The sequence below is a fragment of the Protopterus annectens genome, chromosome 5.part0, assembly GCF_019279795.1.
Source record: "Protopterus annectens isolate FY-2018-M chromosome 5.part0, PAN1.0, whole genome shotgun sequence".
Taxonomy (NCBI): domain Eukaryota; kingdom Metazoa; phylum Chordata; order Ceratodontiformes; family Protopteridae; genus Protopterus; species Protopterus annectens.
The window spans coordinates 1,473,732,395-1,473,744,700 of record NC_056735.1 but is presented as its reverse complement, the minus strand read 5'-3'; the positions used below and the strand labels follow the sequence as shown (position 1 = coordinate 1,473,744,700).

The following is a 12,306-nucleotide window of genomic DNA, read 5'->3' as shown; positions in this document are numbered from 1 at the left end:
GGCTTTCTCCAGATTTGTTGCTGTAACAGGTTGGGATGTATGGTTCAAATCAAATGCTACTTTCGAAAAAGAAAGGTGCCAATCCGAGTAATGAGTCTCGGAATAAAAGCAATAACTAGAACATGTCCAAAGTATTGTGTGGTTAATGTTTTTGTCTTACATGACAGCAGAAGGACATGATAACCCAGCTCTGAACACTTCCGAATACGAAAATGGTAACCTCAAACTCCTTAACCTCTCAATAAAAGAATTCTGGACAAAGATAAAAGCAATTGGGGACAAGTATCCAAAAATGCGATCATTTGTAAATGTTGATATACAGGTAGAAAGTTGGTAGAGTAGTGGGATTTGCATCGTGCATTTTCTGAAAGGTATGCTAGCCACCCAGTGGTGTAAACCTTGGCTGTAGATGATCGTCACTGTCGAAGTGACATCACGACCCCATGCCACGTGATGAGTAGAGTCTTAATCTCAGAAATCTGTCTGTCATTATTTACTGATTTCAATCCTGAACGATATGCCAGAAAAACACACACTTTATGAGAAACAGATCATAACCATGAGCCAAAACATGGACATTCTGCGATAATGTGAACAGCTGAGAAGTTTTGGGTTAACCTTTTTCTTGTTTGAGTTACACGCGTTGGGTAGTACTGAGCCCATGCATAAAGAAATGCACTACACTAAGCAAAATAAAACTGTTGTTCAGAAGTGAAACCTCATATGAGAGCAGATCTCAATCTCAGACCAGTAAACATCATAGAAACACTATTTGAAAATAATCGCTGAGGGTCAGAAAGAGAAGCAGTTTCTAATTTTGAAGAGTGTAGTAATCATTGACTCCAAGAATAATTTAAAGGCAAAACAATCTAACAATCCGATCAAGTAAAAGGTAAAAAAGCAGTAGAAGAGGGAACAGATCTGTTGAAACAACAACATAACCATGCTTCTTAGGAATAAGGTGAGACACGTGGTAGGGGTTTAATGGAAAAGTACCCAGTTGAGAATGCAGAATTTATGGTTGTATGTTTATTTTTTTAAACGAATGTTGACTTGTTAAGATTTTTTCCATTAACATGTTGGAATGCATAAAGGGTTTTTACTTACCTTAAGCTTGTGTGACCTCAGAGTAGGTTATGTTATTAGTTAGAAGAATGGGGGAGGGGACCTTGGCTCCCACTTCATCCAGGGTTGTACATTCAGATCCATTCATTAGAACAGGCTTAGTAAATCAGCATTCGCTTAAAAGCGAATCAGTATCTTAAAGCTTGTTTCACCATAGCAAAGTCCCGTATGTAAGTTAAACTTACATTTGCATGCATGCCTGTAGATCACATAGTAAATTTGTTTATCTCACTTATCCTGTAGGAGTATTATTTGAATGTTAATGCATTAACTGCCTGCACACCCAACAGTTGCATCACAGGCCAGAGGGCATAAGCCTTATTTCACATTTTATATCTTATTAGTGCCACAGGAATGATTATACAGCTGAGAACATGATGTGGGTTTCAAATCTGCAAACACGATAAAGATGCTGACCATTGATATCCAGCCTTTGTGTATACTGTTTAGTAGCAAACAATAAATTGTTTGTATTTGTTTTATATATTTGATAGTCAATGTGTTCTTTTTCTTGTGTTGCAGTTTTCCAAGGACATACTGGTAAACATTTATACAGCATATATTGATAACTTCCTCAATGCCAGAGATGCTGTGAGACTAGCTAAGGAGGCAAAACCAGCTTTTCTCAAATTTTTAGAGGTAAGTTTCAACAGTATTTTAGAGATGTCATTCTCTATGGAGTTATTTCATTGCCATCGAGTTATTTTGCTCACAGAAGTGTCATATGTAAGTAATCTCATATTGGATATACAGATAATGAGAAGTTAGCATGTTTCACTTCATTTTCTTTGTTTAGACTTTTATCTTGGTACTTAGTTTTATAATCTGAAGTCTATACAAATCTGTTTATTTACTGCTTTCATAGCAGTCTGACATAAATATAATATTGTTTTAGTTATGTTTCGTAAATTCTTGTTAATACATTTTCCTGGGATGGATATGCCAATTTATGCTGTGCACAATGCTTTTGGCTTAAGTTTGGAAACCGTTTTAAGTTTTTGACTTTTAGTTTAATATTTTGTCTGTGGAAATAAAGCCTTTTGCTAAAATGTTGCTGCAACACTACACCTCATATTGACTACTGGTGTAGTAGCCTTAGCTCTGTGGATTATATTTTTATTTATTTATTTATTTGATATTTGTTTACTGGGAAAGTCCGACTGGGCCACAAAATGCCTATTTTCAGCAGGGAGAAAAGCTCCACAATCGCAATCTTTCAAAAATCAATTGCAGACATCTTAAGTTACAAAGTATCATATTACATTACAAAACATGAGTGAAAAAATGTAATGAGAGTAAAACATGGAACATGTTCCATAGTAAATTGCAATGAAAAACAACAAAATGAATAGTCATATTATTTGTTACACAGAGTAGTGTGTGATAAATGATACCCGAGATGATTATATTATATTATATGTTATTTTAGAGAGATACAAGAGATTATATGATTAGTGAAGGGAAATTGAGAGATGTCTTAGTATGAGAGATGCTGTTCATTTTATGGTTATAGAAGAAGGATCGAGAGAAGGAGATTATAAGATGAGTGCAGGGTAGGGGGTCTTTAGGTAGCTTACGTGAGTAGGGGTGAAAGAGGTAAAGGAAAGGTCTGCGGAGATAAAGTGGATAAGGTAAGTTAGTGAGAAAAACAAAAGAAAGAAGTGGAATAGTTATGAAGTATAATTTAGGTTGAAGGGAGTGAGTGAAGTATAGTGAGTAAATTCAGCCAGGACTGGCACAGGAGCAGGTCCAAGATTTTGTAAAGTATTCTTTTAGGGAGCATTTAACGGTGGGTATGTTAGAAATAGTTCTGGTGGTCAGAGGTAAGGAATTCCATTTTTTTGCTAGTGAGCACGAATATAGGCTTTGTCCAAGGGATTTATTTGTTTTATTTATGGTGAGAAGTTGTTTGTCTTCTGATCTAAGAGTTCTTTTAGGGAAATATGTGTTGATTAAATGGGTAAGAGCAGGGCAAGCTAATAATTTGTGTACAATTTCATGTATTGTTATAAGTTGAATGTAAGAGAGGTGAAGGGGGAGTTTCAGCCAGCTAAGGGTGTGCAGACCTTTACAGTGATGGGTAAAGGAGGCTGAATTAGTAGTGAACTTGGCAATTTTGTTGTAGCAGCTTTCAAGTTTGTTTTTATGGAGGATTGTAAATTGGTTAGAATTGCTGCTTCATATAGTAAGGAGAGCAGAAGGAAAGTTTTGGCTAGACTAATTTTGTGGGTGTGCTTAGAAAATGTTTGTTTCTGGATAGCATGGCTAGGTTTTGATGGGTTTTCTTGTTATTGCTTTGGATGTGGAGGTCAGGTTTAAGATTATCATCTTTTATGACTCCTAACAGTTTGGTTGTTGTTTGCCTTTTCCCGGTTACAGGTTGCCACAGAGGAACTCCTGTCCGCTAATGATTGGCAATAGATTTTTATGGTGCCGAGTTGCCAGCCCGATGCCCAACCTTCAGCGAAAGCACACCCATTCACACATGTCTTTCGAACGCCACTCGACTGTGGGGAGGACATGCAGACTCCACACAGAAGGTACTCCAGCCATGGATCAAACAGGAGAACCTCTTGCTGTGAGGCAACAGTGCTACCGCTCCCCACTGCGGCTGTTTGGTATGGTGAGCTAATTCAATTTCAGTGTCATTTGCTGAGAAGATTTTGAAAGATGCTTTGTAGAGAGTGTGTTTTTGGGGTAAAGAGAAGTTTTTTTTTTTTTTTTTTTTTTTTTTTGTGGGGGTAAGTAGGAGTTGTGCTGTTGTAAACTAGGTTTCAATGGAGATGACTGCTGTTGAGTGATTTCTTAGAGGTAAATTAAAGTGTTTGAAGAGCAGATGATGGTAGAATCATCGGCATATTGAATCAAGATGCCTTCACAAGAAGATGAATATAGGTTATTGATAAAAATATTGAACAGTAGAGGGCCAAGGATGGATCCTTGTGGGACCCCTGTGGAAGTGGGAAGTTATGCAGAGATGGATTCTGGTCATTTTACAGCTTGTTGCCTATTGGCAAGGTAGCTGAAGAACCATTGAATAGATGGGGATGACAGACCCAGGGTGGATAGCTGATTGAGTTTACTGTGAAAGACTGTCAAAAGGCTTTTGATAGATCTAGAAATATTGCAGATAAAAGCTTATTACAGTTGTGAGCTTTATTGACCATGTCTGTAAATGACAGTAATACAGTGGAAATGCTGTTGTCTGGCCAAAATCCTTGCTGGGATATAACAGCTGGCCAGCTTCCAAAGTCAAGCAGCTTGAGCTGAGCTGACTAAAAGACGAATTTAGGTGTAAAGCTCTTCAGGGCTTTCCTACCACCAAAGAGTATGCTGCTCTCAGACTTTCGAAGATTGATAGCCAACTTGTGATTTCCTTTGCTGTGAAGATAAGTTCCGTTTGCATAAAAAAACGTCCATTTTATTGTATTTACTGATGTTTTATTACTTTCCTCTTCTTTTTCCATATTTAAAATTGTGCGTCGGATAGAGATTTAGTGTTACTTTAAAGCTAGAAGTGTTATGTTTTAACTAACTGTCTTGAGACAGTAATGTATTTTAAATGGAACATTCATTTTTTCTGCCAGTTTAAAAGTAGTGTAAACTAACTGATATAGGTTCATAGGTAGGTACTAGGCTATCGGCCCAAGGGCCTACGTAAGCCTAGCCAACAAGATTCCATGGCTTACGCCACCCAAGAAAGTTATTTTCCTGTGCCACTGTCGAGCAGAGATATAGAGGGTGTATTTCCTATTTCCCATCCACTCATCAAGATTTTTCTTGAAGAGTGCTAATGAAGAACTTTGCTTGACATAGATGGGTAGCTTGTTCCAGAGTATAGGAAGTGTCTGGGACAGGAATCTATCCCTCCAGTGTGTCCTGTTTATTGTGGTGACAAGGTTAAGGTCTCTAGAGCGTGTATCTCGGAGGGATTGGGATTTCTTTAGGTGTAGCATGTCCAACAGCTCTGGGTTTGACATAGCTTTATATGTTAGGCAGAGATCACCTTGGAGTAGGCGATATACTATGGAGTAAAGCTGGAGTTTTTTGAGGCGGTCACTGTAGGGCATTTGTTTGAGGCCAGTAATCCTCTTTGTGAGGTATTTCTGTGGCCTTTCCAGCTGCTGCAGATGTCTTGTGAGGTACATTCCAAAAGGGGCGTTGTACTCGATAATGGGTCTAATTAGTGTCGAGTAGAGGGGAACAATGACCTCTTTTTTCCTGGATGAGAAACCTTTTATGATGAGATGTGCCACATAGAAGGACTTCCTGACTTCTGTGGCGATGTGACTATCAAAGGAGAGACTACTGTCCACCTGGGTCCCAAGGTCTCTTATCACGCATTCGGTGTTAAGTAGATTGCTGCCTATGTGGTAGTTCATGGATACAGAGTTTTTACCAAAGGGGATGACACTGCACTTTTTGGCACTGAGCTTGAGGCCATGGCTCTGACACCAGGCATCTGTCTCAGTGAGGCCCTTCTGTAGGATGTCCACATCATTTGGGAACTTGACTATGACTCCTAGTTTGCAGTCATCTGCGAACTTCATTAGCCAGAGGCCTTCTGTGTTAGTCTGTACTTCAGAGAAGTAGATACGAAACAGGAGAGGTCCCAGGCGGAACCCTGTGGTACTCCACTTGTCACTGCTTTGAGGTCAGATTTGGAGTCTGCAACTTTTACAGTGTGGGTTCTGTCAGTGAGCCAGTTGGCAACCCATCTTATGACGTAGAGATTTATACCTAGTTTATTGAGTTTAGCTATAATTCCAGAATGGGGGATGGTGTCGAAAGCCTTGACGAGGTCAAGATAGGCTGTGTGAACCACCTTACCCTCATCCACAGCTTTGGTGACTGCCTCAAAGAAGTCGATCAGGTTCAGGAGGAATGATCTGCCTTTCACAAATCCGAACTGGGTGGGCTCCAGAGTTTGGAGGTTATCAATGTCTTTGTTTATGAGTTCCATGATGATACATTCCATGGCCTTGCAGACCAGGCTCGTCAGGCTAATAGGTCGATAGTTCCCGGGATCAGTGGTGGCTCCCCCTTTGTGGAGTGGGATAACTATTGCTGTGTGCCATTCAGTGGGCACAAAGCCTGATGTGAGGCTATTATTGAACATGGTGCTTAAGTGAGGAGACAGTTCGTTCTGAAGTTCGTGTAAAACGCAGCCTTTGATGTTGTCCGGTCCCATGGATGGCTGTGTTTTTGGCTTTAGAGAGTGCAGCTTTTACCTGCATAGTTGTGATTACAGGGACTCTGCATTCTTCCTGTATAGATATGGGCCCTTCAGGGGGTGAGAGGGGAGTAAAGTTAGCACTGAACCTATCTGCCAGGATGTTGGCAATATCAGTTGGTTCTGTAATTTTCATGCCTTTGTGCTGTAACTCAGAGAAGATCTGGGTGTTGCCATCTAGATTCTTGACATAGCTATAGAATGCTTTGTGGTTGTCCTTGGATTTAGTGGCAATTTTGTTTTCGTAGCTAGCTTTGGAGGATCTTATAAGGGATCTCAGCTTCTTACTGAGGCTGACCAGGGAGCTCCTCCACTCATGGGATTTTACTCTCTTTTCTTCCTTCTGTTGTACAGTTTGTTTATGGCAGGGGACCACCAGATTGGCTTCCTTTTTTTGGAGGATAGCGTCTTGGTTCTGTTTGGGATAGCATGATCCATGCAGTCGTGTAAGTGCATATAGAGTGCATTTGTGTAGGATTCAGCAGTTGTAACTGTATTGTCCATCTGCATGGGTGTCATGAAGTTCACTACTTCTGTCTTAAGAAGCATGAAGTTGGCTTTGGAGAAATTTTTTACTGTGGTTTCCTTAATGGGGGGTGGGGGCAGGATGTGGATATCAAAGCTGATAAGCTTATGGTTGGATCAGACCAACAAGGAGTTGACTTCAGGTGTGGAACACCAGTCACTCATGTTGGTAATGACTAGGTGTAGGATATTGTTGCCCCTGATGGGGGTATGGATAAGTTGATCTAGGGCATTGGAGTTTATGAATTCCAGAAAGCGTTGAGCTAAGGAGTTGGTACATGAGTAGTTTTCCCAGTTAATGGTGGGGTAGTTGAAGTCGCCCATTATTAGGGTGTTTGGTTGAACCCTAATATTTTACAGTACATCAAGAAAAGAGGAGTGGGAATCCTGGGGCATGGTGGGGGATCTGTAGCAAGCTACAATTTGGATTGCAGTTTTGCCCAGAGTTAGTTGCACTTGGATAACCTTGGATGCATTATGCTGAGCAACTAGCCTGGAGGTGTGTTTATCCTTAATGAATATGGACACACCTCCACCTTTGGTGTTTCGGTCCAGGTTACATGGACGAAAAGTGTGGTATGAGTTATAGCCTGGTAGTGCAGGGGTGCTCTCTGAAGCCTTGAACCAGGTCTCAGTCACTGCACAGATATCAATGTTCTCCATTTTAAGGAGTGCCTCGAGTGAGTGCATTTTGAGATTTAGACTTCTAGCATTGAGTAGCATTACCCTCAGTTTTTGCTTGCCTGTTCCTGTTATGGTGGTGAATTTGTTATTTGAACCCTGCTAAAAAAGGCACTATAGGGGCGGCAAGAGCCTTAGCCAGTATCCGGAATCCCAGGGACGACAGGTGCAGGCCATCTGTGGCAAAGCATCGTGGTCTATCGACCATGTCATCCCAAGCAGACAGATACTGGATCCCCTTAGAATAACACCAAAAGCTTAGCCAATTGTTGAAATCAATCATTTTGTCCTTGTACTGCAGTATCATTCTGGGCGATGGCAGAATGCTACTCAGGGCTAGGGTCATACCTGCCTGGGCTACAAGATCAGAGAGCTGTTCCATGTCTCTTTTTATGTAGTCCAGGGAGGTATGTCTCAGGTCATTCACACCAACATGGACAATGACAGAGTCATATTTGTACTTCTTGTGGAGTGACCTGAGTGCATGGGTTATGTAGCAGATCCTGGCATCCGACAGGCAGCTGACAGTAACCTTCTCATTGTTTAGCCTGGTGAGTGGGACATCAGTCTGCCTGACTATAGAGTCACCTATGACTAATGTGATGGGTATGTTGTTTTGCCTTATTGGCCGTGGTTGAGTGGCACACTGAGTCTGTGGGCTATGTATCGTTTGAGTTGTGTTGGGGGATGGAGGTTGCCTGCGCTTCTGCTTTGGAGGTCTCTGTTGCTTAGACAGATTATTATTGAGAGCCTCCGCGAATGTCTTTGAGTTGCTGTGTGTGGATTTTGGTGGTGTAGATTTAGTGAGACTATGTGATGAGTGTGGTGTAGTGCAAATGTTTATCTTCTCCTCTTGACTGTCAAGTTCAGTCTTGGTTGGAGAGAGCTTTACCTCCAGTTTGGCTAGATAAGTGCATCTCTCACAGGTTGTAGTGTTGGGTGGTAGGAGGAGATGGTTGTCTGTGTACATGAGGCAATTTCTACATTGCATCAAAATGCCCAGATTCATCAGAGAGACAGGAGAGAACACTGGGAGCTGACCCTTGGACATGCCTGAATAAAAAACTATTTTCCTGTAGATAAGTGAGGAAAGTGAGTACAAGAGCTGTTTTTCTCTAAGCAAATGAGCAAAGTAAGTACAAAAACTGTTTTCCTCTAGGTAATGAGGAAGATTGAGTGCTATAGTAATTAGTAGCTTATTTAGTGCTTACAAGTTTTGAACAAGTGCTGAGCATGAATAAGCAAATTTAAGTGCTAAAACTAAGAATCTGTATCTGCACTAGACGAGTTACAGGACAGAAACAAGTGCAAATGCAGGCTTTCAAATCAGAAGGTTGAGAGAGATGGAACATTGCCCAAACGGTCAATAACTACAATTTCTGGGCCAGAACCACTCGTGGTAGACAGGTTACCTAGTGCTTACCACTCCCACTGATAAGCTAGAAGGCTTCCCTCCAACATAGAAAGGTTTGGGGGGCTCAGAAGCTTACATACAGTCCTGGATACAGCAAATCTATATCTGGAACACTAGTTACAGGAAAGGTAGGAAACAGGCTGATAGTTTTTTGCAGAAAAGTATCAGAAACAGTAGTAAAAATAATTCACATGCAGTGCAAGCTAGCACGCTTGAGTATGTAGCAATATTAGACCAAACACAGTTTAAAAAATGAAATGAAATTAAAAAGGACTAAAGGCAAGTGCAGAAAGAGTTTATTAGGTAAAATGTGGTAAAGAGATGGGACTGGGAGAGTGTCCCAGATCAAATCTACAGTGGGGCGGGCAACTGCAAAAGCCACCAAATTTAAACTACAAACCAAAAATAGAGAGGGTGGGTGGGACAAAACAGTTTCAACACAGATCTAAGCAACAATTAACAGTACAAACTTTAAAATCAAAAAAATATACACAGCTCTGTATATTTGCAGATCAGTCTCTCAGAACAGTGAGACAACAGTTTCAACAGAGATCTAAGCAACAATTAACAAACTCTATAACCAAAAAATATATACTCAGCTCTGTATATTTGCAGATAGTCTGTTAGGCAGTCTGTCAGAACACAGGTTCCAGCAATTTGAATACAGGCTGTTACTGACTGCTTTGGTGGTACAGCAGTAGCGTTGTTACCTCAAAGCAAGAGGTTCTCCCGTTCGATTCTCGGCTTGGCTTGGGAGTGCCTTCTGTGTGGAGTCTGCATGTCCTCCCCGTGGTTGGGTAATGTTCGAAAGACATGCGTGCGTAAATGAGCGTGCCTTCGTTGAAGGTTGGGCGTCGAGCTGGCACCTCAGCGTTTCGTAAAAATCTACTGCCAATCATTAGCGGACCAGAGTTCTGCTGTGGCGACCCCTTACCGGGAAAAAGTCGAACAACAACAACTAACCGGTCAAATTAAGTGATCCTTGAGTTAGATAACACACAAGCTGTAAAAAACAGTTATACCAACTGAAGACACAGCAGAAAATGGGGGGGGGACAGTTTTAACAACTAACAGTACAAACTTTAAAACCAAAAAATATATACTCAGCTCTGTATATTTGCAGAACAGTCTCTCAGAACAGTGAGACAACAGTTTCAACAGAGATCTAAGCAACAATTAAACTCTCTAACCAAAAAATATATACTCAGCTCTGTATATTTGCAGATAGTCTGTAAGGCAGTCTCTCAGAACACAGGTTCCAGCAATTTGAATCACACAATTTCTCCACAGTGTAGCTGTAATAGTATGTGAAAGTGTTTTTTTTCCTGTCAAAAATAACTTTTGTGGACTGATAGTTTTACTGGCTTTTGTTGCTTGTCTTTCCCAAGAAACAGGCATCATTTTTGGCTTGACCATGGAACATATTGTCTGTCTAACGTTCGGTCCTTCCGTCACAAAAAGAAAAAGTTAAGCAAAAAAAGCCTTTGCCACCATAGCAGGCTAGGAATTTTCCCCAGCCACTGGTGGGCGACTCTGCTGTGGCCATTTGTACCACAGACCACTCATCTTTTACCCCAGATCCCTCTGGTGAAACACCTGCAGCCACTGCACACTGATGTTAAGTGCGGTCTCTGCAGCTGGGTAAAGTGTAAGAATGCTGTGCCCATCCCTGGGGAAGCAGCAGCTGCCATTAGTAACATGGTTGGTCCCATTTTTCCTGCCAAAAAGAAACAGAAAACCAAGCATGTATCTATTCTTCTTCAAATTTCTTTGGATAGGATTAGTTTTCTGGGACTGCTCATGGTTTAATTCAGGCTATTGATCTTTCTTGTAGGTTAGTTTTTGGCAAAATGAAGAGGGATGCCTCTTTTCTTGAAAAGATTCAAGATTCTGAATCTGAACAAGAAGATGCAGGTATGGATATGGGGTTTTGTCCCCCAATTTCTAATTTAGACTCTAGGAAAAGCTCAGTTTCTGATTCTCCTTGTGGGTTTCTCTTTCTTCTCTGAGACTATTGCTAGAACATCCCAGTGTTTTCAGTGGCAGAACACTGAGGTTTCTTAGTCCCTCATTAAATACTATGTTGTAATTGAAGAATTTTCCAGAACCTACACCCATTCGTCCGTACTGCCTGCTTTAGAGGATGTGTGTATTACTGCCTGCAGTTTTCCTGATAGTCAGCCAGCTGTCCCCAAAATGATAAAATGGCAGATAGGATGTATAAAGTTCTTCAGTCTTTTAAATGTTTATACACTATTCCCAAACTGGCCTAGCAGCTATAGCCTTAGTTGACTCCACTGCTGCTAAGCACCTAGTTAATTCTAATCCTATCCTTTCTAGTAAGGATGGAAAAATTATTGATAGGTATGAGAAAAAAAATGTATACTTCTGCAACTTTGATTATCAGAATTTTAAGTTGTCATGCTCGTATGTTAACATTTGTTTTGATATATTGTGAAAGTATGAGGAATGTGTTTTCTACAGCTTCTTCTTGTGAAGAAAGTCTGCTTTAAATAACTTAAGTTTCTTCTACTGCACAGTTCACTACTCATGGTTTGCAGTGTGTGTGTTTATGACTCAGATAGGTCTTTCAGGACTATGGCCACTGGTATTGTTTTAAGGAGGTTTGCTTGGCTGCGTTCTCAGAGCCTCCCAGATGATGTGAAGAAATGAGATTATAAATTCTCACTTGGATAGAGATTTAATGTTTGGCCCCTCTGCTGCAGAGGTGACCAAAAAGTGTGATGAAAGGGGGACGCTGATCCAGGGAATCTCTAAGGTCTTGTAGCCCTCCTTTACCAAGTTGCCCAAGGGATATTCTTTCTCCTAAAAGTCATTCTTCACCTGGTCATTCCTTGTCCTGCATATAAGACTGCTTTGTTTCCACTTGTTCTTCATTACATGCCCAAGTGGGGAAGGGGTTTTATTCAAAGATATTCCTAGTGCCAGAAAAAAAACTGTTTGTAGATCAGTTCTGGATCTTTCTTTTCTAAACCTGTTTGTGATGGTGCCCAAATTCAAAATGATGTCACTTCATAACCTGTTACCTCTTCTTCCTCCTTCAAGTTTCCTGGCAACACTAGACTTAAAACATGTTAATCATCACATTCCTGTTCATCCAGAGTTCAAGCATTTCATAAGGTTTTGTGTGTCTGGATCACATTATCAGTTTTCTGCCTTACCCTTTGGATAATCAACTGCAACAAGAGTGTTCACAAAGTGTCTAGCTCAGATTATAGCTTATTGCAGGCTACAGGGTATCCACATTTTCCCATATTTCGATGACTTACTTATCTTTACATAGTCTTTTTTTAAAATGTCGGGTATC

General features: G+C 40.7%; 1 protein-coding gene across 2 annotated transcripts in view; it reads left to right on the top strand.

The window, feature by feature from the left end:
* ARHGEF17 (Rho guanine nucleotide exchange factor 17) overlaps window positions 1–12,306 on the top strand; it is a 2,179,236-nt gene that overhangs the window by 1,465,723 nt on the left and 701,207 nt on the right. For both annotated transcript variants that reach the window (XM_044071304.1, XM_044071302.1), the window contains exon 4: window positions 1,648–1,764. In XM_044071304.1, coding sequence (XP_043927239.1) covers window positions 1,648–1,764 — 117 coding nt within the window. The remainder of the gene's footprint in view (window positions 1–1,647; window positions 1,765–12,306) is intronic.